Source organism: Apiospora marii (assembly GCF_038362585.1).
Source record: "Apiospora marii strain CBS 49790 chromosome Unknown utg000001l_segment0_segment0, whole genome shotgun sequence".
Classification (NCBI taxonomy): Eukaryota; Fungi; Ascomycota; class Sordariomycetes; order Amphisphaeriales; family Apiosporaceae; genus Apiospora; species Apiospora marii.
In genome coordinates this window covers 4,225,395-4,246,911 of record NW_027117372.1, presented here as the reverse complement: position 1 = coordinate 4,246,911, position 21,517 = coordinate 4,225,395, and the positions used below count along the sequence as shown (strand labels likewise).

The window sequence follows — 21,517 nt, the reverse complement described above, 5'->3', positions numbered from 1 at the left end:
CTACTCCAAAGCATAGTGTGAGCAGTTGTCCGTATAGTGAACCAACAATCCCCCTACATCAAAACAAGTAGCGTAAAGACTGCAGAAGGGGTCTAATAGTACTTACAACATACGATGCCTAAAGGTATACCACTGTGAAGGCTGATAAGTAGGGAATATATGTAGAGCTCTCCTACACCCTGTGTACTATGCGTCCTCTGGGATGCCCTCTTTCGGTCAGAATCATGACAGTGAAGGCGGCAATGGGTATGGTGAAGCTGGCTTGTTATTGAAAGGCCGAGCAGCAGGAAACAATGATGTCCTCCCTCCCCCGCCCCCACCTTGTCATGGTCGAAGCTATTTCTTCCTTATAATCACTGGCCTTCGGCGATTGTTCCGAAGGCTATCGAATTACATGTAGCATGCACCTGGGCTTGGATACTAGGTCGGCACGCCGAGGAGCATGTGTTCTTCCTCAATTAGTTACAGCAATTGATTCACGTTCGAGATTAACGACTTCTTACCAAAGTGAAGTTGGTTCAATCCTTTTCCTGTGAAATCGGCACTTGAATAAACACATCTTTCGCGACGAAGGCAATCAAACGAATCGAGCCAAAGATAAAACCATGGCAGACCAGGAGTAAGTCTTGATAGAGGAATTTTTAATGGTTCCGTCTCTAACCGCTTTCCTGTTTCGTTTAGCCAACCCATGCAAGAACAAGATCGTCCCTTTGTGTGCGAGATCTGCCAGGACGCCTGGAAGAGGAAGGACGAGCTGGTAGTCCACAAGTGGAGGAAGCACGGCATCAACACCCCGTGGGTTTGCCACCACGAGGGTTGCAAGCGAAAGGGTCAGGGGCTGGCTACCGAGAGCTTACTTGAGCGCCACTTGAAGGGCCATGACAGTACCCTCAAGCAGAATGCCAATATTCACTCGGACCGCATCATCGAGGACTTTGCCGCACTGCATCGTCAAATGACCGATATGAAGCACGATGATAACCGGGAGGAGTTTGAGAATCTCCGCCCTGAATATATGGCCAAGGTCGCGGAGCTGAGCGGCATGGTTATGAATCTGACGAAATGATTCTGGAGCGCGGTTTTGGGGAGATGGAGGTGAATACCCTTTGATATTGGGGATACAACTAGATGTAGCCGAACGACGAGGCCAGGAGCCGCCATACCCTATTTTGACGTAGGGGTGTGATATTTCTCAATTGATTCAGTCAAGTCCCCATCAGCCAAGCACATAGCGACTGGGCAGGGCCGTAACCCGGCCTGGCCAATATATTGTTCCAGCCAGAAACACTGCGCCCTTTTTGTGTGACGAGCATAGGTAGGTCTTCGCCAACTGTGAGATATGAGTTCCCCCAATCACAATGAAACTTGAAGTAAGCCTCCAAGAGAGGTGGGTGTAGTTTCTCTTGGAGAACGGGGCCACAGTAAGTCAGGGTAGAGCTGATCGTTCAGGTCACATGTTGATGAGAATGAAGAGAACTTCTCCAAGCTCTAGACTCGGAGGATCAATTCCATATCCGGCCATAATCTCCTGGGTATGTTGAAGGAGTCTGGGGTAACGACCTTGGCATTGGGGAAGCCGGGTTTGGCATGCTTGGCTCGCGCCAATAAACGCTGCCTCGGGTCTGCGTACTCTCATGCCCAGGCCACCGGTTCACTCAGCCTGCCGTGGCACCTGACTTCTAGCGCTTACCGACTGTCTATAGTGGAGGAGCACCCCATGGGGAAGGAAGGTTCTGGGGTAATACGGCGGGGCTTCTGGAGTTCCACAGCTTGGTAAGACCCTTTGCGATAAGCCACCTCGTCTAAATCATGGAAAGCCTGCTTGGCCCCAAGATGGTACGGCTTCGATTCCGGGTCCTGGCCGGAGAAAAGGGAACCGAAAGATGCCTGGGAGATTCAATCGCGTGTCTCACTTCCCAACCTCCTTTGGCTTATATATTTATGGTCAAAAGGGTGAAGTTCCTTTTCAGACCGACGTCGACAGGAAACCTTTTGACGCCTCAAATTTAGACCTTGAAAACACAATGGCCAACTTAGAAAAGGGTCAGCTTGGCACCTCTGATCATGCCGACTATATCCCCGACACGCTCCTCATTGAGGCAGCCATCGCCAACAGCGACAAGGAGACACAGCTTCCTAGGAAAGAGCTCTTCTCCCGCTACTGGCCCGGTGCAGTATACAGCGTTCTTCTGAGCATGGCCCTCATCATGGAGGGCATGGATGTTGGCTTGGTGAGCTATCCCACACCGGTCCTGTCGACACTCGTCACACTCCTAACCCGTATGCGATTGCAAGGTCAACAACTTCTTCGGCCACCAGGCGTATTTGGATAGGTTCGGCTGGCCTGATGCCAATGGCAAGCAGCACATCCCCACGAGCTGGCAGTCGGCAATTGGTGAGTGCACGAACCTTACATTGGAGTGTACCTCTCAATCGAGTTGGCAATTGCTGACTGACTCCTGGCGCTAGGAAATGGCAACAACATTGGCTCCATCATCGGCCTCATGCTGAACGGCTGGCTCCAGTCCCGCTACGGCTCCCGGCGAGTGTACATGGGCGCCATGGCGCTGATGGGCGCGACCATTTTCGCCCTCTTCTTCGCCGTCAACGTGCAGATGCTGTTCGCGGCCAACATTCTGTGCGGGGTGCCCTGGGGCATCTTCCAGACGCTGACGACCGCCTACGCTGCCGAGATCTGCCCGGCCGCCATGCGCGGCTACCTCACCGCCTGGGTCTCCATGTGCTGGGGCTGCGGCTCCTTCCTGGCCGCGGGCGTCCTGCGCGCCTCGCTCGACCTCGAGGGCGACCTCGGCTGGAAGCTGCCCTACGCCCTGCAGTGGGTCTGGGTCGTCCCCCTCTTCTTCGCCGCCCTCTTCGCGCCCGAGAGCCCCTGGTACCTGGTGCGTAGGGGCCGCGTCGCCGACGCCGAGAAGTCGCTGCGCCGCCTCGCGCGCAAGGACCTCTACACCGAGCAGTCCATGAAGGAGACGCTGGCGCTCATGGTCCATACCAACGAGATGGAGAAGATTGAGTCGGCCCACGCTAGCTTCAGGGACTGTTTCCGAGGCACCAACTTGAGGCGTACTGGTATTGTGGTAAGTTGTCGCTTTTGGGCCCTCCTTACGGAATACCATTCACGACAGGAGTTGAGATGCTAACACATGGTCTTGCAGTGTATGGCTTGGATCATCCAAATCCTCAATGGTCAATCCATCGCATCCTTCGCGACCATCTTGTAAGATCCGCAAGCGTAATTAAATCGTTATGTGCGAATTAAACTAACCAAGGCTTAGCCTGAGAGCCGCTGGTATGCCTCAAGTCCAGGCCTTCAACTACAGCATGGGCATCCAGTCAGTCAACATCTTCGCCACCGCCATCGCCATCGTCCTCATGGGCCGCATCGGCCGGCGCGTCTTCTACCTCTACGGCTCGACGGGCATCGGCCTGCTCATGCTGGTCATCGGCATCCTGGGCTTCGTGCCGGACCAGACCAACACGGCCATCGCCGTGGCCGTCGTCATGATCATGGTCAACTTCGTCTTCAAGATCTCGCTGGGCCCGACCTGCTACACCATCGTGGGCGAGGCGTCGGCGAGCCGCGTGCGCGCCCAGACCATCGTCATCGGCCGCGCCGTCTACGTCGCCGGCCAGATCGCCGTCAACCAGCTCAACCCCCGCATGCTCAACGACAGCAGCGACGCCTGGAACTGGGGCGCCAAGGCCGGGCTCTTCTACTTTGGGCTCTGCGGCGTCTGGGCCGGCTGGATCTTCTTCTTCCTGCCCGAGACCAAGAACCGCACCTTTGGCGAGCTCGACTACCTGTTCCAGAAGCGGACGCCCGCTAGGAAGTTCGCCACCGCGCCGGTTGACTGTAAGTTACCCTTTCTTTTCTATTCGGCCCAGGCCAAACTGGAGATCCAAGGATAAGCAGGCATACTAATTTGTTGTGTAACAGTATTTGAGCTTACAGGCGGTAAAGCCCATACAGCTGATGATAAACTTGGCAAAAGTGCCGTGGAGGTTGAGAAAACGTAGTTCGAACCCATCTAAAACTCCTGACATAAGCCAGGGGAACGAATGAGGCAGTGTTCACTTCTTGTCGGTTATCTGTGACCTATGTTGATCGCATCTACAATTTCAGCTGAGAAACTAGCCACCTACACCTACTTTACAAACTTGAGGTGTCGATCGAATATTTTTTTTTTTCTAAGTCATAGTAGTCGTATCAAGAATATCTATTACATCACTACTGCCGAGAGAAAATAGGACATGCTTATCAGATGGAGTGATTTTTTCAACATGTCGAAACTTCTCACAGGTCCGACCCAAACACAACGAATTTATTCGGTCAGTTGTCTCAGCCGTGGCAGATCTCGACTCGGTTGGAAAATGAGCCGTAACATGGGGTTGGTATTGGACCACGTGGTCCCAAGAAGTAGCTCCAAGCCATCCATCCACGTAACATGGAGGTTCAGGAAAGGTAAAGTCCACAGCAGTTCCGTCGAGTTCCTTGTCAAAGCAATAATGGATGATAGTAGTAAGTTTGGCAGCCAGGATTGCGTGATACCGGTTTTTTTCTTGCTCCTCTGTATCGTTGATGTCAGACATGGCGAAGACCTCGTCCCAAAAGCATTTGTCGAGCAGGGTTCTGTCGCTAAAGTCCGTCTACTTCTAGTACTAGAAAATGGATCACTTGGGCCATTATGTTGCAAAATAGTTCGACGTACCCAGTTCTCTTCAGTGGCGATTCCATTGAGCTTTCAAACACCGAGGTAATCTCAGTCAAAGGGTGCAATCTTGATAAGAGACCAGTCAATAATTCCCTGGATGGCGAATTTATCGCAAAATGGACGTTGATAGTCAGTGGTTCCTTGAGCGCAGCTTCGTATAGCACGGGAAGCTTCCAATCGAGTTCGTAGCACGCCTTGCCCGGAATGTACGGCATGCTCGTTACATGCAGAGGCTGTTCTGTGTTTTCTTCGTCTTCGCTATTTCCAATCACGCCGTGATTCGTGACCTCAGGGGACTACAGCTTCGTGTATCATAGCAGCCAGCTTGTCCAGCTCGCCACCAAAGCCCTGTTCCGGGACTCGGAAAGGAACGAATCTCTCTGTAGTAACGACGACGGTGTAGCTCAGACCGCCCTGCAGCTCAACAGGCTGGGCTGACGACCCCTTGAGGACGGCCTTGGCATGGTCGTCGAGGTCTTTCTGTGTAGGCTTTGGCCGCCGAGCAAATCATGGATCGACACGCTCCTACATCTACTGCTTAAAGTCAGGTGTTTCACTTATCGTTGTACTTCAAGAGAAACGACAGTCTTTGTACGTTGACTGACTCTGCTACAAAATAAACAGTCGCGGTATACATTAATTCCGTAGTTGCATAATCATATAGTAGTGAAGGTCATTGCTTTACTTATTTGACAAATGTATCTACGACAATGATATGATGACGACAACTATACATCTTAGAAAGGGTCCTTCAGATTCGGTGTACAAGTCACAGTCCAACATTGCCATGACTCGTTTCTTGGGGGTAGTGCCCGACATGACCGTCCAAGACAGCTTGAAAGAAATGAACGATTTGCAGATCTTCTGTATGGCTATGTGCTTAGTTTGGGGAAAGGGGCCGCCGACCTTGGCAGATAGGGGTTTCAACGATGCGGGAAGAAACGGCCATAAAACGGCGATAAAAACGCCGGACTGGCCGCACTACCAGCAGTAGGGCAGCATCTTGGCGTAGGTAACGTTAAACCGCCGTTGCCGATCCGCCTTGCCAGTGGACTGCGTAGCGCAAAACTCTGATTTAGGCTGAGGTCGTCCTTGACCGGCTGCCAATCGCGTCGCGGGAATCCGAGACAGCCTCAAGGGGCTGGAATTGGCCCGATTACGTCAGAAACGGCCTGGAAGTGCCGTGCTGGGGTCACATTTCGGAACGATAACCCACGCCGTCGCGAGACGGCCGCAGCAATTGGCTTTTGGCTTCTGGCGCGCAAGCGAAGTGTGGCAGTGTGGCATGGCAACAAGACGAAAAGTCGCACGAGCAGATCTCCCCGAAGACACTAGACTTGGGATACGAGTTGATGGGCAACCATTGGGGTCCGAATCGGGGAGGGAATGTTTGCATGTCGCAGCTAGGAACCAATGAGGGGCACGGACGTTGAGACCAAAGTGCCCCGACTCTTCCCAGAATAGAGCTGCCCGATGCCACCACGTCAGTAGGGCGACAACACCAAAGTCAAAGTCAATATGGCTAGCAGCGGCATGGATGGGGACGATACGAGGAATCATTAACACCCCATCAATATAGACCGGCCCCGTCGAAAAAACTACGTTACGATATGACGATAGCTTTATATAAACAGCAGGCTAACCGCCACTGCCCAACAAAGAGAAGAAGAAGAAAAGCAAGCAGCAGTCTGAAAAAAGGAGCCCCTCTCGTTCTACAACTCCTTGAACATAAGCTCTCGTTTTTTCCTTCACGTCATTCGCTGAATCAGCCAACACAACAACACCCGCCATCATGAAGGCCAACACCCTCATTACCATTGCCCTGGCCACCGCCGCCAACGCGCTGGCGGTTCCCCGGCAAGACAGTGGCTGGAAAGTGACCCATTTCGCATCTTACGTTGCCGCACACTCCATCACCCAAGTGTAAGTTGAGTGTTGAATCCTTCCCGGTGCTCTCGTTTCTACGGAGAACATGGTGCATGGCATGGATTGTACCTGCCCACCCCAGCCCCACCCTACCGTATCGAAACAAACATCCCGCGCAACCTCCGTTTTGTTGCATGCGACACACATACCCATCGTCGCATTGTACGTACTGACATTCCCACCCCCCAACAAACAGCACGTCCTTCTCCGTATCGCGCGCCCCGAACGGCACCGAAATCATCTGCTCCAACGGCAGCGGCGCGACCCTGTCGAGCACGCCCTACCTGACGCCCATCGACGACGGCAAGTGCGAGGACGGCTCCGGCCTCAGCTTCTCAATGCACCAGGTCGGCGAGCAGGCCGTCGAGCTCACCGTCAAGGAATCTACCGACGGCGGCCTCTCGGGTACCTGGACCAGCGAGGACAAGATGGTCATCACGATGCAGTCGCCCGGCAGCAACAACCCCAACGGGCAGATCACCCAGTACGTGGGGCCCGCCGACTTTGAGCTCAAGATGCAGCAGTAGTAGGTTGTCGTAGGTACAAGATTGACCGATTGATCAATTGATTGGCCATCACCAATCAATCGATGGGATGGATTATGACATGCATAATGGGAGTTTGGTGAAAAGGGCACGCACGCACGCATACACGTATACACTTGTACAGATACCTGCATTCGCAAGAGAGGAAGACGGATTGACGACAGAACATGGAAGATGATAATGACATCGGAGATTGCAGGGGTAGTAATTACACATTCAGCCATCGCATTCACATTTGCATTTGCACCACTGCCACCATACAAACAGCCTTTATGTGATGGGTGCACGAAGAAGAGTATGCCTTCATATCTTCACATACCAACCGTACTTTCTAGCTCATACTTGATGGAATGCCGCTCGCTTGAACAAGCCATATGATCTTACAGTTCTTTCAAACTCCATCTTGTTCGCCAGGATTGCTGCTTTGCCAGTTTTTGGCATGCAAGTCGAGGGCGATATGATTCTTCTCGTGGCTAACCCAACCGCAGGTTTCGTTGTGGCTCCATCACTTGCTTACTACTTATACACCCATAGCCCCTCGATTTGTCATCAATAAGCTCACTTCGGCTCTCGATAGCTCAGTTGGCAGAGCGATGGACTGTAATTGTAACACTTGTAATCCACAGGTCGCCGGTTCAAATCCGGCTCGGGAGAGTCTGCCATTTCCTATCAACCGTCCTAGGCGGTTTCCATAAGAAGCTTAATTTTTTGCTTGTATCTACTTTTTTCCCCTTTGATTTTTATTCTCATACTCCTTTGGACTTTGCCTCTGAATGCACTAAATTCAATATCCAGACTCAGACCGTAAACCAGCAACTAGCTAAATTAACGTCATTGATGCCCCCTATTATACTCCCTCCATGTCTGCGACGAATGTATTTGGTTTAAAACACAAAGACGATAATGGTTTGATAACTAGTTTTGTATTCAAGAATTCCACTCAATGCATCTTTATATAACACCTGGCGTCGCATATTGACTCAAGAATCTCCTAATTACATAGTTCCTGGTAGAATATCCTCAGCCGCGGGAGCCTTCATATAGTCCTCCGGCAACTTGTCGACCGGGGGCGCCTGGAGCGCCACGGCCCAGTCCCGGACCGCGTCGAAGTTCTTGCACTTGTGGCGGGACTGGAAGTCCGGGAACGCCTGGGGCCCCTCGGGGTGGCCGTACCAGACCTGGCCGAGCACGCCCGTGTCGACGTTGCACATGAGGACCTGCCGCAGGGTGTCGAGGCAGTGCGACACGTGCAGCCGCAGGATGGGCTCCTCGTTCTGGAAGGCGTGCCGGCCCAGCGCGCGGTAGTACTCGTAGTTGTACCAGAGCCCCTTGCGCACCAGGTTCAGGCAGTGCAGGTGGTGCATGCCCTCCACGTTGACAAAGTAGCCCCCGCCGTGCTTCGCCGACACCTGCACGTGGTGCGGCGTCAGCCCGGAGGCCGGGCCCTCGGATAGAGGGATCACGCCGGGGAGTGCTAGAGAAAGGAATTTGTAAGTTCAAGAGTAACTGGTTGAGGAATGAATACAGGGGCTCGTCAACGTACAATCCAGTCCAAGGGCCTCCCACGCCGAGTCGACCTCCGGAGAGGCGTCTTGTCGATATATGGTTTGGGCCATGAAGGACCCATTGAACGACACCATGTCATATTTGATCTTGACATCCTTCTGCAACGGTGCTATTGGTCTATCAGTGGTGTCTCTACCAAAAAGAGAAAGGTTGGGTTCATACAGTACTGAGAAGTATAAGCCGAGCATCTCTTGTCGAGATCAACATTGTGGGAGGCTAACATGGCACCCAGGAGTGCTGAAACGATAGAGGTAACCGCTACGAGGCCCAGTGTGTACCAAATGTTCTCTCTCCATGGCGATCGCTGGCGACGTCTCCTTGTCTGATTCTCTTCTTCTTCGGAGTCGTAGTCGTTGTCATACTGGCCCGTCAGGGGCTTCTCCTGTTCTTCTTGGGCGTTTGTCAAAGGCATTCTGGAGAAGAGGATTTCGCAGTTGCTACGATCCGGCTTCTCTGTTGGGGTAGAGTAAAGATTGGAATGAAAGGGACTCGGAGGCAGCGCAACATCGGGCACCCCTCAAGTGATTGCGACGGCTGAATCGGGAGACACGTCAGTGATGTTAGTGTCACTGAAGATGAGAAAAAGGAACTCTAGCATCAGAGTCATGTTTCAATGATGTGCTCAGTTGGGATACGGTCTGACAAGTCTCGATCCGGTCCTTTCGGTAAAGCGTGATCGTAACTGGACGATCCCCGCCGCCAAGGACACTGCTGGACCTGTTGGTTGATAGTCCTAGTGAAGAAGGAATCTCAGCCTCACTGGAATTCCATGCTCGTATATGCGCAGGGTCACACGTGGACCATTGTTGGGGTAAAGGACAGGTTCTAGGCTGCGCCATCATATATACGGCATTCACTAGTCCGGCAGGCTGTCAATCTAGGGACGGGAATGTTTACCGGAATTGGGGCATGGAGAGACCCTGTTGGTGGTGAGGCATGTGGAATGTAAGCCGCAGCCGGGGATCCGAAGCTGACGGCAGCTGGGCGAAGCTTTGGCCCAGATCTCCGCACGCCACGTAGCCAGCTGAGGATTAGGTCAGCCACCATACTCGGGCTTTGGGACCGATTTAGAAACTTCCCCGCTCGTATAGTTACTCAGCATCGCGCATCGCGGACCTCTGGTTGGAGGGTGTGGGGTTTAGCCGGAGCAACAAGTGCTAGATCTGGTCGGAGTAGCTGGCTGCTTCTGTCGGCATCTGGATCACGACAAGTCCTATAGACTATGCTGTCGGTGTACCCCGCTCGAGCCGGAAGTACTACCGTCGCTGAGACAGATCGATGGTAGCGCCGATTTCCATTGGTCTGAGAAAAGGCCGACACGATGATGTCCATGGGGAGGCAGCGCTGCCTCGTTATACGGAGGGAGCCAGTAGACATATTCGGTGGTATAAGAACCAGCTCACTTCTTCCTACCATCAACATCAATCCATCACACTCCAGAGCAGCCAGCAAACCTTCACCGCACACATCACACTCAAGATCACCTTAAACCCCTTTTGCACCTACAGCAACAGTTTCAAGACAGACATCATGAAGATCAACGCTCTCATCCTTCTGGCCTCGGCAGCGTCTGTCCTGGCTGCCCCGGTTGCCGACGCGAAGCCTGCTGAGGTAGTGGCTGCCAGAGATGACTATGGCTCCTATGGTGAGTTCCCGAGCCCCCAGCTTGTGAAATCACCCCCCTTTGATATTTATCTATGACTAACAACTCGACTCTTCAGGCAAATACGGTACGCCACGAGCCGCACCTACTGACGTACTATACCAGAGTGATATCCATGTCTAACCTACGTATTTGTATGTCCAGGCACCTATGAGAACTACCCGCCGCCCCCTACCAGCTACACCACCTACGGCACCTACCGCCGGGCTGTCGACTGGGTCAAGGGCGTTTTCGCTTGAGGAGATCTTGACTGAACAAAGCACCGCGACGTGAGCCACTGTCTAGATGGCGAACTCGGTGTGAGGTGTGGCGGAACTGTGTGCGAAGGAGTCACTGCGCTATTGGAGCTTTGCTTTTCGATATTCGGCAATGGGGGCTGGATTCTCAATCCTTCAGATCAAGGCTATAGGACACCATCTAATATATTCCCTCCTTACATGTGTCAACAACCTTGCGTTTCATACATGATCACCCAAGTATCATAATGCATACATACCCATGAAACAATTGGTTTGCTTCCTCACGTTAAACTTCCTACATCTCAGTAATCTGAAAAAGAAAAAAAAAAAAACACCCGGTTACTCATGGGCAATCATTTTGGTGTGTAGATCCCACCCGCAAATAGTTACATGAGCTATTGTGTATTGTGGCTTACACATTTGAGACAAACGGTTGGTCTGGTCCTTGGGGCATTGGACTATATTACCTGCTGCTCGACTTCACTTGCCACCTAACAGTTTCGGCGTCTTTCCAGTGAAGCGTGCGATGTCTCCGAAGAGCGCCCAGGCCATGTGAACAAAGGATACGTCCATTACCGGTTCAAATGGGCGCAGCTCTGGGTTGTCTGGCCTAGCTTCATGGGGCATCTTGCCCTTCTCGAACAGTGTAGGTTTACCAGGCATGCCAGAGCCTTCCCTCTCTCCTCGCCATAGTCTCTCGTCCTCGCGTTGCAGCGAGTCACCGCCTAGGCCGCTGGGACCCCTTGCCACTAATTGCCCCATGAATCTGCCGTGTATGTCCAGCACGGCTGATCCAGAATCTCCCTTATCCGAGAATCGGGTTCGCGAATTCTTCTCGCTCAGCTGGTCTGGAAACGGGACCACGAGCAACTCCCACGAACACGCAGACTGCGCGGCCTTTCTTCTGCCCTTTGGAAGTTTTATGACTACTTTCTCGCGGACGCAAGCCTCAATGCTATTGGTCACTCCGAACGTCAGACCCGTTGTGGCGCCGCGCTTGGCTACGCGAACAGAAGGGATACTGGACTTTCCCATCGACGTTGGGATTTCCAGTGTGCCTTCAAGGTGCCCTCTTAGAGGAAGGAACCCACCGTTTGAGGCAATGTATTTCTCAAATTTCTCCGTATCCCCTTCGTTCATCTTTGGTACCACGGCCACTTTTGGGTCTGAGTCGTTGAGGAAGTTTTTCGCGAAAGCTGGAGCCTGATCAACACCCAGATACAACTTGTTGCTTGCCTTTTGGAACCTGGTTCCATCGAGCTTGAGGAGAACCCAGTCGTTCAAGTACCCAATGAACTCAGGACTTGAGACTGGCCCCTGAGAATTGCAGACCTGAAACTCAGGCGCTGCAAATATGATCCCAATTACTCGCTTTGACAAGCCAGAGAGGGGTATGGTCTGCCCTGACCGGTCCCTTTCTTCGTAGACAGTGCTTACAGCAGCCACAATCTCCTCGAGATACTTCAGTGTCGCCACTGTCTTGCGTTCCTCGGGGGTAGGCTCTTCGGGCTTCGACCCTGACGGTGACTGGTGCCAGTCATCATACGTCTTGACTTTAGCCAAAGCACCGGTGGAGGTGTTCCGATAACCTTCCAGTCTATCGGTAGCTAATCTCAGAGCTACGGCTACTGTCTTTGGAGATGCTTGTGACACCTTGGGTCTCGTCGCGGTGCTTTCGACTGTGATGACCTTTGGGCGCTCCGACATTGGTAAGAGAACGTGATAACATGTCGTAGCAAAGAGGTCCTTGACACCACCAAAGACTATAAAGGGGCCGGCTGTTCCGTACTCGGCGTGTTCCATGGTTGTGGCCTTCGACACCTCCCACCCAAGAGTTGAAAGTAGAGGCAAAAGCTCCGTACTGGCTCGTTTCTGGACGCTCGAATAAGGTGCCCAGTACTCGTCTTTGACTACTTCGTCCAGGTTCCGGATGTTGCGGTGCTGAGGAGCGTTTGAAATAGCAGTGTGTTCGTAGTAGTCGTTTTCACGTACTTCGACGTGGATATCAAGATTGTTGCGTTCAAGAATATCTATTGTCACTATGACTGCAACAGCAAGCAAAATGTTGCGACTATCTGGTGACTATGCCAAGGCTTTGCTGCTCCTTCCGGGTTTATGTACTTTGGAGGCATTGTGACTACTACCAGTGTCGCTTATTCCGTCGACGATCGGTTATTCCATAGCCAGTAGATTCAAATTAGACGGAATGTCATTATTCCACTTACTCTACTCATACTACCGATGGCGTCAATCAGGTCGAGGAGGACAGAATGCGGTGGGTTCACCTGTCAGATAAGCAGCTACTCGAATATAATGATGAAGGCCAAGGCGAGTCCACTCAGCATTTATAGTACAGCCGGTGGTTGTCAAGACAATTATGCGTTCCTCTCATTGATTCGCTTCGAATAAAGTGCTATGTACCTATGCCATAACCTGTTCGCTAGTGTATGTGTAGAAATGCAAAGGAGCCTTGACTGTACCATCTCATCCCAATGTTGCCCAATTGAAGTCGCTGTCGATCCATCTCCGGATCTCTGATCCCGCCTAGCCCAACATCACAAAGCCGAGATGACAGACGTCCGAAAATCGCGAGTGAAAGTCTCATACCTCGCAAGGCATGTATGTGGCCGCCGCCCTGAATGGCAACAATGCCAATTGCTCTTTACTCGCCCCGTATAATGTAGGTCGGTCCCTAACGGTGGCTGTCGTCGGAGTCGTCTTCGTCCATCAAGGACTTGAAATGTTTCGACAACTTCAGATGTACCGGGCACCTGTGACACCTCTTCGACTTGCGCTGCCGGCAGTTGCAATACGGCCGAGACTTGCCACGATTCGCATACCTCGGCACAGTCGCATACCTCACCTGTGCGTTGCAGCCGCGTTGATCTGGTTCATCCTCGGGCTCATCACCACCCTCTTTTGCCGCGCCAGAACAACAACATTTTATCAAGACCGCGAGGATAAAAGCAATGATGAAAAGGGCAGCAACCACGCCCCAAAGTCCCTAGCTAAGGTAGCTGAACCAATCCGGGTATACGGGAGTTGGGGAACTCATTGTGGCGAGGTGAAAATTGGCTGGTAGCGGTTGACGAAATGGTGCTTGAAAGCTTTATAAAATGAAGCAATAGAGGTGCACAATGGTGATGTTAATGATGGGTGACCAAGAGTTGTGTGATGATGTTGGGTTGCACGTCGTCAAGGCGAGTGTTTGTGGTGTCTAATATAAGTAGAAATGGGTTTCGTTCAGGTTCCCTCAACGACCTTGTTTCTGGCCAGGACCGAAAAACGTTGGGGCTGCACAATTCGACCGGCAACCAGGTGCTCAACATTTTTGTGACTGCCCTTTCACCAAGGGGATCCAATTGACCCAAGATGGTTGCTGCCTCTGGACGTGTGCATCTCCGGCAGGACCAAGTGCATGCGTAGCACGCACCCCAACCATCTACATGCCACAAGACCGCGAATGAGGCAAGAACAGGGCATCGATGACAGAGCTAGCAGGAGCAAAATACCCGCTAACCTGTACATATTCCTTCCAATTGGTAGGTAGGTGTGTTCTAGACCAGTCGCAGTATTAGTCGTGTATGGCGATTGCTCGCAATCGAGCGGGACCTCCTGGCAGCTGCCCATGCTGGAGATTAGGAAAAGCCAAATGCATCATGCAGATATTGGAAGTCGTCGGATCAAAGTAATCAAAGGAGTTACCCGGAATAGAAGACTTGAGGGACATTGCTGCATATCCGTTCCGTCTCCATATTCATACCGGCCCATTGGTGTTGATAGCTGCATCTCGGCCTACATTGCTGTATGGAAAACCACACTCGTGGATCTCTCCAGCGACAATCAGAAGGGAAAGAATGAACTTGACCGAATGCCTTTGTAGCCGTATCGCAAACACCGTCATTATCTGCAATTTGATGGCTGAAACCCGGTCGGTCTTTCAAGGGAGCCGACTTCAAATCGTGGTTTCCATTAGCCACTGGTCGACGGGGTAGTTGCAAGCCGAACGGACCAGTCAGGTTTGGGGATTGTACAACGTGAAGTCGCCTTCCGTCCCATCTTTCGTCTTGCAACATGTTCCCAACCGCGGCAAGGGGTCTTCTAGGCAATTGGGGCCGACAGAGCTGAACTCTAAATTTGGATGACAGGCCTCTCTGATGACTGCAGTGGCCTGACACCACAATGTCGTCATGGAACTTCCCGTGCGCCCCTCGACCCCTACGACATGCACCTACCAGCCTTCTCGGACTTACACCGTGGGCTACTCCGAGCATAGTCGCTTCTTGATATTCCCAAGTCAGCAACCCATGTCCTTCGATTAGAAATCCCCTTATACAACCTTTAGCTACTTCCTCCATAATAACATTGCCTAGACAAGCCAATTGTCGCTTACGCGACATCAATATCCACCATGGCGCCCCCAGACGACAAGCCCAAGAAGAAACAGTTCGACCTCATCAATCGCGGGGTGAAGCGGTCCACCCCCCTGGGCACCGCAACCTTCATCGGCATGCGCCTGGCCGACATCCCCTGGCAGTACCACCTCCTGCACAACGGCGCGGCCGAGCGCGCGCTGTCCGCGGTTGGCCTGTCCACCGTCGCGGCCACGACGGCCGGCACCACCGCCGCGACGGCGACGGGCATCGCCCTGCTCGACAGGCTGGACCTGCCGCTGCCGCGCCTGCTGCTGCTCGCCATGGCGGCCGGCTCCAGCGCCAAGCAGATCTTCTGGCTGACCTACCTGAGCGCCGAGGAGTTCCCCGTCAGCGCCGCGGTGCCGGTGGGCCTCTTCAACACGGCCGTCAACTCGCTCAACGCCGTCCTGATCGCAGGCGCCGCGACCTCCTCGCTGGCCGTCGGCAGCGGCCCGCGCCTCTCCTCCATCCTCCCCGTCAGCTCTGCCCACGGCGGCGACCTGCCGCTCTCGGTCGTGGCGGGCGCCCTGCTGTACGCCGCCGGCCTCACCATCGAGACGCTGTCCGAGTACCAGCGCAAGCGGTTCAAGCAGTCCGCGCGGAACCAGGGCAAGGTCTGCAAGGTCGGGCTGTGGCGCTGGGCGCGGCACGTCAACTACTTTGGCTACACGCTGTGGCGCGGCGGCTACGCCATGGTGGGCTGCGGCTGGGCCGGCGGCCTGCTCATGGGCCTCTGGATGGGCTGGGACCTGAGCAGCCGGGCCGCCACCGTCTTGGACGAGTACTGCAGCAAGCGATACGGCGAGCAGTGGGTCCAGTTTAAGAAGGAGGTGCCCTACCGTATCGTTCCGGGACTGTACTAGGTCGGGCGCTGGTCGGGTAATGAGGAACGAGCAGATTGAGCGGCAGATTGTTGCAAGCACGTATCATCCAATGTATGTAATAATTAGTGTAAGTATCTCCGCGTGGGTTTGATTTGCACACACAATGAAATGAGGCGGAGCGGAGCATAAGTTCATAGTGCGTATTATTACGATATTCTATACCAAATTGGCGACAGGAGCAACAGTCATCTAATAAGATAACGTTGACAAGTCTCATAACTCATTATATGCTTCTTCAACAAAGTACGACGAATCAGAAAAGGGAAAGTATGATTGCTGTTATGCAGACTTCTTCAGTCCTCCAAGGATACCGCCGACCAGACTGAAGAGCCATCCAAGCAAGCTCTCGCCACCGTGCAGAGCATTGGAGATCTTCTTCGCGGTCGCCGACTGATCGTCCGTCTTGAGCCACTTATCCAGGTTGGACTGGTCATTGGGCGTGAATCCTCCGGTGCGGCCCGGCAGAACCTTGGTGCACTCGGTCAGGCTGTTGATGTTGTTGACGCCGAGCAAGCTCAGACGGATGTAGCCAGCAGCGAAGTCCTAGAGTAGCAAGAAGAAAAGGCGTGAGTCAACTGGTCCAAATTTTCCGACAGATTGATTGATAGGGGGTAGGGGAGGGGATGGTTAACTTACCTCGTTCCAGTCCTGCTGCCCACCGGCAGTGGCAAACTTCTTCCATTCAGGGGCGGTCTGGGGGTGCTTCGACAAGGCAATATCGCTGTTGAACTTGAAGACACGGGGCGGCGTGGGCTTGGTGCCGAGCGTCTGCCCGTAGAAGAGGACGTCCCACACACCAGGCGTGCTGTCCTGGGGGTCGCCGGCGCGGGTGGTGTTGACGAAGAACTGCTGGCTGGTCGTGTGCGCGCCGACGAGGGCAGTGAGCGAGTGGGGGCCGATGGTCTTGTCGCGGAACAGCGCAATCAGGTCATCCGCGCTCTGGTCGACGCCGGGAAGCAGGTTGGGGGGACCCGCCTTGGCGACATCCACACGACCAACGTAGGACTTGACGCGGGGACCCAGGGGGCAGACGACGGTGGCGACGGTGGCCGCCATCTGGATGATGTCGGCGCGGGTCACGGGGTAACCCTTCTTGTTCCAGGAGTCGTACCATCCGTTGACCTTTTGGCAGATGTCCTGGAGGCCGTTGTTGTCGGGCCGGTTGATCTCATCCGTCGAGCAAAGAGACCCGTCAGCACCGCCGGGTAGGCCCTGAGCGGCGGTGGTCTTGGACCAGGTGCCGGCGTCGTGGAAGCCCAGGCGCACAGACTTGCGGGCCCACAATGTGCATCTGCCCGACTTGCCTCGGAAATCCGCCACCATGTCGTTGACGATGTACTGCCAGACGCAGCATGTGTCCTTCTTGCACGCGGCGCTGCCGAGCTTAGGGGCAGACCAGAACACAGTACTCTCGGGGTTACCTTGGCCGGTCAGGATCTTCTTGATGTCGGCCGCAGTAGGCGTGAGCTTGTTGTCCGGCACAGTCAGGAGGTCGCCAATGAGCTCCGTAGAGTCGAAATCACTGTCGCTCTGACGGCTCATGATCTCGGCCATCTGCTCGCCCATGCCCGGGTAGCCCAGGGCAGAGGGGACACCGGCCAAGACCACCGAGGTGGTGATGATATTGGACCACAACATGGCTGAGGAACGATAAGACGGAGGAGGGTTGCTAAGGGAGATGGGTGAAGAAACGAAAGGGCAGTGTCTCGAAGAGACAACAGACTAGCGAGCGAATGTCGATGAGGCGGATGGTGTGAGATGGGATCTGAGACAGTGGCAGACATCGGGGGCATTGTAAATTCTTATACTCAGGTTCAGGGACAATAATAAGAAATGTTCAAGCCTCCTCGCGGTCCCTCAAGAACCACGGTGTGAAGGCCAACATCCGGTGACGGCTGAACCGCCCCTTGGGCACCCTTGAAGCAAGCAGCCGTCCGTCCATCCAGCCGCTCCCTCTTTGCTTACGGGTTCGTAGTCATAGTATTGCTTGGCCATCATCAGGTCCCAAGGCTGAATAGGTACTGCACGGCTTCAGTTGCTAGGTACCAGGAAAGAGTAAGGTTAAGGGTATACCATCCCCGTAGACCGCCCGCGACCCGGCGGCATGGAGAGTTGTAAAGTTTACCAACATCAAGGGTCTCATTGGTCGGCCCAAGTGACTTGATGACTGGACTGGCATGACTGGGTTCCTTTTGCTCATGCGGAGAATCTCGTAGTCGCCCCCGCTACCCTGGGTACGGTGAGGGCGTGGTGATCTGGGGGGCCAGTCGAGCAGTCCAGAACCCGGTCTTTGATTTTAGGGTTTAGCGCTCGCATCCGATGGTCGTTGGCGTCGGCACAAACCCCCGGGGCTCTGACTATTAAGCGGCCTGCAGTAGTCCTGGAGCGACGCTCTCCAGCCCGCCTACTTAGCTGCTAGCCTACCCAGCTGTTTGGTGCCAAGCAATCATGTCAGGGCGTTGGGAGGCGTCCAGGGCAACAGGCAGTGGTGGTCGTACCGCGATGTATCATGCGGGACGTACAGAGGCAAGGGTTGCCAGCACAACACCGAGATGTAGTGTGCCGCTGGCTGCATATACCGCTTACCTATTTGCAGCTCAGATCTGCAGAGAGGCGCATCTCCAGGGACCAGTCTGGAGCCAACCGAGTCGTCTATTTTGGGCTTGGATAGGCGCTTGTGCAGACCGAACTCCGTATGTCCAATCGGCCTCGAGCAACTTCGAGAAACGGGGCTTTCCCAGCTGTGTGCATCCTATCTGATTGGACAGGCGCTGCGGTTGACATAGTATTCAGGCTGTCGATCTTCCAGCTGACTCTCCTCGCCTATCGACACTAGTCTGTTGGTCGCCGAGAGGGTGGGCAAAGGTTGCCCTGATCAGCTCCAGAGAAGACTTCCAAATACTTCCTTTTTTTGTTGCTTCAGGTCGGACTTCTTGTGTAACGACTTGGCATGCGGCTGAGGTGCAGCCGTGGACCAAGCCTCGACGTGGCTTCCGCCCACTCGTAGAGCAACACAATTGTGCAGATTCGGGGGCCGAGAGCGTAAGCACACAGTTGACCGGTAACAAAGGAGCGAACGAGCGAACGAATGAACAATAAACGTGATATGTAACAAATGAACTAGCTCGAGCGTTTGGTACTACCAGATACGTCGCCTTGGGAGGTGTTTGCGAGAGGTCTAGTGTCCTTCTGCGCTACGGTTGTCCGTTGGGGGCTACGCTAAAGAAGCAAGTTAGGTAGGTAGGCCACTTACACCAATAGCCAGTGGCGTCAAGCATGGCCGTTGCGGGTTCCTGGACAGCAACATGTCGGATAACGTGATACAACATAATACATGTTTTCGGGTTGTGCAAACTAGGACTTTAAGTTCCGAGTGTTTCTATAAAAAAGAAATGCCATAGCGAAATCTAAGTCCAAGTATTCTTAAAAGGATATCTAGCCGCTAGCCAACGTCAAAAGGCAGTACCGTAGAGGCGAGGCTTCCGGCTGAGCTCGACTCTAGTTACCAGTCATAAATAACACCTTGCACCCTGCCGACTTGCAGTTCGTACTTCGTATCGGCATCCAAGGTGGATCGACGGGCGTTTTTCGTGTTCCCTCATTTGGCATATCAATCCTGGCTCAGGCAGAGCAGATTATTCCTTTTCCTCCACGACGACGTCTTCTTTCTGCTCTTCTTTCTCGGCAGATGGCCTGTTCTCAACACAGACGTACCCCCTGAACTTCCTTGCGGGCAGTCGGGCAGCAAACTGTCGCGCCATGTCAGTAGGAAGCCCATGGGTGGGATGCACATCTTGGTACGTACCATTTCGTCGATCTCCTCAAGAGTTCTGCCTTTGACCTCGGGCAGGAAGACATACACCCAAACCGCAGCGATAACGCACGACGGTAACCAGATATATCCATAACGAGGGCCCCAGTTCAGAGACTGTGGGTTAATGAAATAGGGTGCCGTAAATGTCGTAAGCCAGGCAAAGAAGAAGCCTACGGCTGCGGCGAGACCGAAGGTGTGACTCCTTAAGCGCTGTGAGGGGATCTCGCCACCGGCCAGCCATGCATATGAGGCTATCATTCCCTGGTGTCGCCGTCAGCATCATCTGTTTCAGGGGGTTATTTGCCATATCTTACATTGTAGCTCATCAGGTACAGGCATGAGAAGGCTACCAAAACCTGACCCGTGACCTTCGCACCGGGGTTCTTGTCGTAGACCACAGCGACGATCAGCTGCAAGATCCCACAAGTAACTAACCCGGTCATGAGCAATACCCTTCTTCGGCCGTATCGCGTGACAATTAGAGAGTTGGCAATAATTGCTACAAGTCCGACTGTACTGAGGACGCAGCTCATGGCGAAAGGATCCGAGACATTCGCCATGGTGAAGAAATACGCCTTATAAGCTGCCACATTGTTAGTCGAGGCATCCTTGCATAGTATCGGGATGACTCATGTCCCATGACGAAAATTTGGGGGCATCAGGGGCACTTACCAATGATGAACATCGACCCTGAGGCCGCCTGGAGGGTAACAGCGGAAACCGAGAGGAATGTTCGTCGGCGGTCGATGGGATTCTTGAACATGTCTATGACACCAACCTTGCCACCCATTTCTCGTTCCTTGTCGATGGCAGCTTTGATAGTTGCCGCTTCTTCGTCTATTGGGGACCCCTCTGGTCTAAGCCATTTCAACGACTTGCGCCCCTTTTCGAGCTTCCCTTGCAAAATAAGCCATCGTGGCGACTCGGGGATGAATATCATGGCGACACTCATAATGAAAGGCACAATATAGATGAGTCCTAGTGGGATGAGATAGGCCGACTTATCGGGGCGCCCGGCGGTGGCCCAGTCGACGATGGTGCCGATCAGGGTGCCCTTCAGAGACTCGGGTCAGGAATGTCCACGGTGAATAGTAGTAGGCTGACTTACAATGGAAGTACTGAACTGAAACACGGTCAGGAAGAGGCCGCGATACTTTGCTGGACTGCTCTCCTGAATATAAAGTTGAGAATACGTCATGAAGTAGCCGTTTGCAAGCCCGATGAGAAACCGTCCGGCATACAGGGCTCCGATGTCTTCGGTGGTCATCATGATGATGTTCGAGACGCAACACAGCACCGAGGCAAGCCACAGGCAGTCCCGTCTCCCGAGTTTAGCAGCAGTGAAGCCTGCCGTTCCAGAGCTGATGAAGGCGCCCAGCGTCATCAACGAGGAAATCAACTGCTGTCGTTCCGTGGATATATTCCAGCCTATCTTGGCTACCGTGGTGGGAACTCTATACCCATACACCTACGACGGTCAATACTAATTAGAACATAAAAAAGACAGATCTATACGAACCTTCAAGAAGCCAGGCATGGCTTGGAGGCCCCCAATCATACCGAAATCAATCCCATATTGAAAAGGGGAGAGAATGATTAGCCCACAAGCAAGAAAGCATCTCCAGTGCGCGCGGATCGTATCTTTGTCGACAGTTTCCATCTTGAAGTTCGAGAGGGTTATCGACCGCAAGGTACTCTCGCTTTGTGTTTACAAGACGTCTCGATGCGAATAATA

General features: G+C 53.4%; 9 protein-coding genes across 9 annotated transcripts; 5 read left to right on the top strand and 4 right to left on the bottom strand.

The window, feature by feature from the left end:
- Positions 1–605: 605 nt before the first annotated feature.
- PG985_001365 (uncharacterized protein) lies at positions 606–1,066 on the top strand (the record flags this gene model as incomplete). Its single annotated transcript, XM_066821134.1, has 2 exons — positions 606–619; positions 682–1,066. 2 exons carry the CDS (start codon positions 606–608, stop codon positions 1,064–1,066), a joined length of 399 nt encoding a protein of 132 aa, XP_066692013.1.
- Positions 1,067–2,024: 958 nt separating this feature from the next.
- On the top strand, positions 2,025–4,035 carry PG985_001364 (uncharacterized protein; the record flags this gene model as incomplete). The annotated part of the gene is made up of 6 exons (XM_066821133.1): positions 2,025–2,231; positions 2,296–2,395; positions 2,470–3,095; positions 3,174–3,235; positions 3,294–3,871; positions 3,956–4,035. 6 exons carry the CDS (start codon positions 2,025–2,027, stop codon positions 4,033–4,035), a joined length of 1,653 nt encoding a protein of 550 aa, XP_066692012.1.
- Positions 4,036–6,522: 2,487 nt separating this feature from the next.
- On the top strand, positions 6,523–7,183 carry PG985_001363 (uncharacterized protein; the record flags this gene model as incomplete). The annotated part of the gene is made up of 2 exons (XM_066821132.1): positions 6,523–6,653; positions 6,853–7,183. The coding sequence occupies 2 exons, from the start codon at positions 6,523–6,525 to the stop codon at positions 7,181–7,183; spliced, it is 462 nt and encodes a 153-aa protein (XP_066692011.1).
- A 1,013-nt stretch (positions 7,184–8,196) lies between these two features.
- Positions 8,197–9,179, bottom strand: PG985_001362 (uncharacterized protein; the record flags this gene model as incomplete). Its single annotated transcript, XM_066821131.1, has 3 exons — positions 8,197–8,675; positions 8,745–8,876; positions 8,930–9,179. The coding sequence occupies 3 exons, from the start codon at positions 9,177–9,179 to the stop codon at positions 8,197–8,199; spliced, it is 861 nt and encodes a 286-aa protein (XP_066692010.1).
- Positions 9,180–10,297: 1,118 nt separating this feature from the next.
- PG985_001361 (uncharacterized protein) lies at positions 10,298–10,669 on the top strand (the record flags this gene model as incomplete). The annotated part of the gene is made up of 3 exons (XM_066821130.1): positions 10,298–10,412; positions 10,489–10,497; positions 10,575–10,669. The coding sequence occupies 3 exons, from the start codon at positions 10,298–10,300 to the stop codon at positions 10,667–10,669; spliced, it is 219 nt and encodes a 72-aa protein (XP_066692009.1).
- A 480-nt stretch (positions 10,670–11,149) lies between these two features.
- On the bottom strand, positions 11,150–12,801 carry PG985_001360 (uncharacterized protein; the record flags this gene model as incomplete). The annotated part of the gene is made up of 2 exons (XM_066821129.1): positions 11,150–12,740; positions 12,791–12,801. 2 exons carry the CDS (start codon positions 12,799–12,801, stop codon positions 11,150–11,152), a joined length of 1,602 nt encoding a protein of 533 aa, XP_066692008.1.
- Positions 12,802–15,080: 2,279 nt separating this feature from the next.
- On the top strand, positions 15,081–15,947 carry PG985_001359 (uncharacterized protein; the record flags this gene model as incomplete). Its single annotated transcript, XM_066821128.1, has 1 exon — positions 15,081–15,947. One exon carries the CDS (start codon positions 15,081–15,083, stop codon positions 15,945–15,947), a length of 867 nt encoding a protein of 288 aa, XP_066692007.1.
- A 300-nt stretch (positions 15,948–16,247) lies between these two features.
- On the bottom strand, positions 16,248–17,606 carry PG985_001358 (uncharacterized protein; the record flags this gene model as incomplete). The annotated part of the gene is made up of 2 exons (XM_066821127.1): positions 16,248–16,511; positions 16,605–17,606. 2 exons carry the CDS (start codon positions 17,604–17,606, stop codon positions 16,248–16,250), a joined length of 1,266 nt encoding a protein of 421 aa, XP_066692006.1.
- Positions 17,607–19,603: 1,997 nt separating this feature from the next.
- On the bottom strand, positions 19,604–21,442 carry PG985_001357 (uncharacterized protein; the record flags this gene model as incomplete). The annotated part of the gene is made up of 6 exons (XM_066821126.1): positions 19,604–19,717; positions 19,774–20,043; positions 20,097–20,365; positions 20,455–20,836; positions 20,891–21,250; positions 21,302–21,442. 6 exons carry the CDS (start codon positions 21,440–21,442, stop codon positions 19,604–19,606), a joined length of 1,536 nt encoding a protein of 511 aa, XP_066692005.1.
- Between the last annotated feature and the right edge of the window lie 75 nt (positions 21,443–21,517).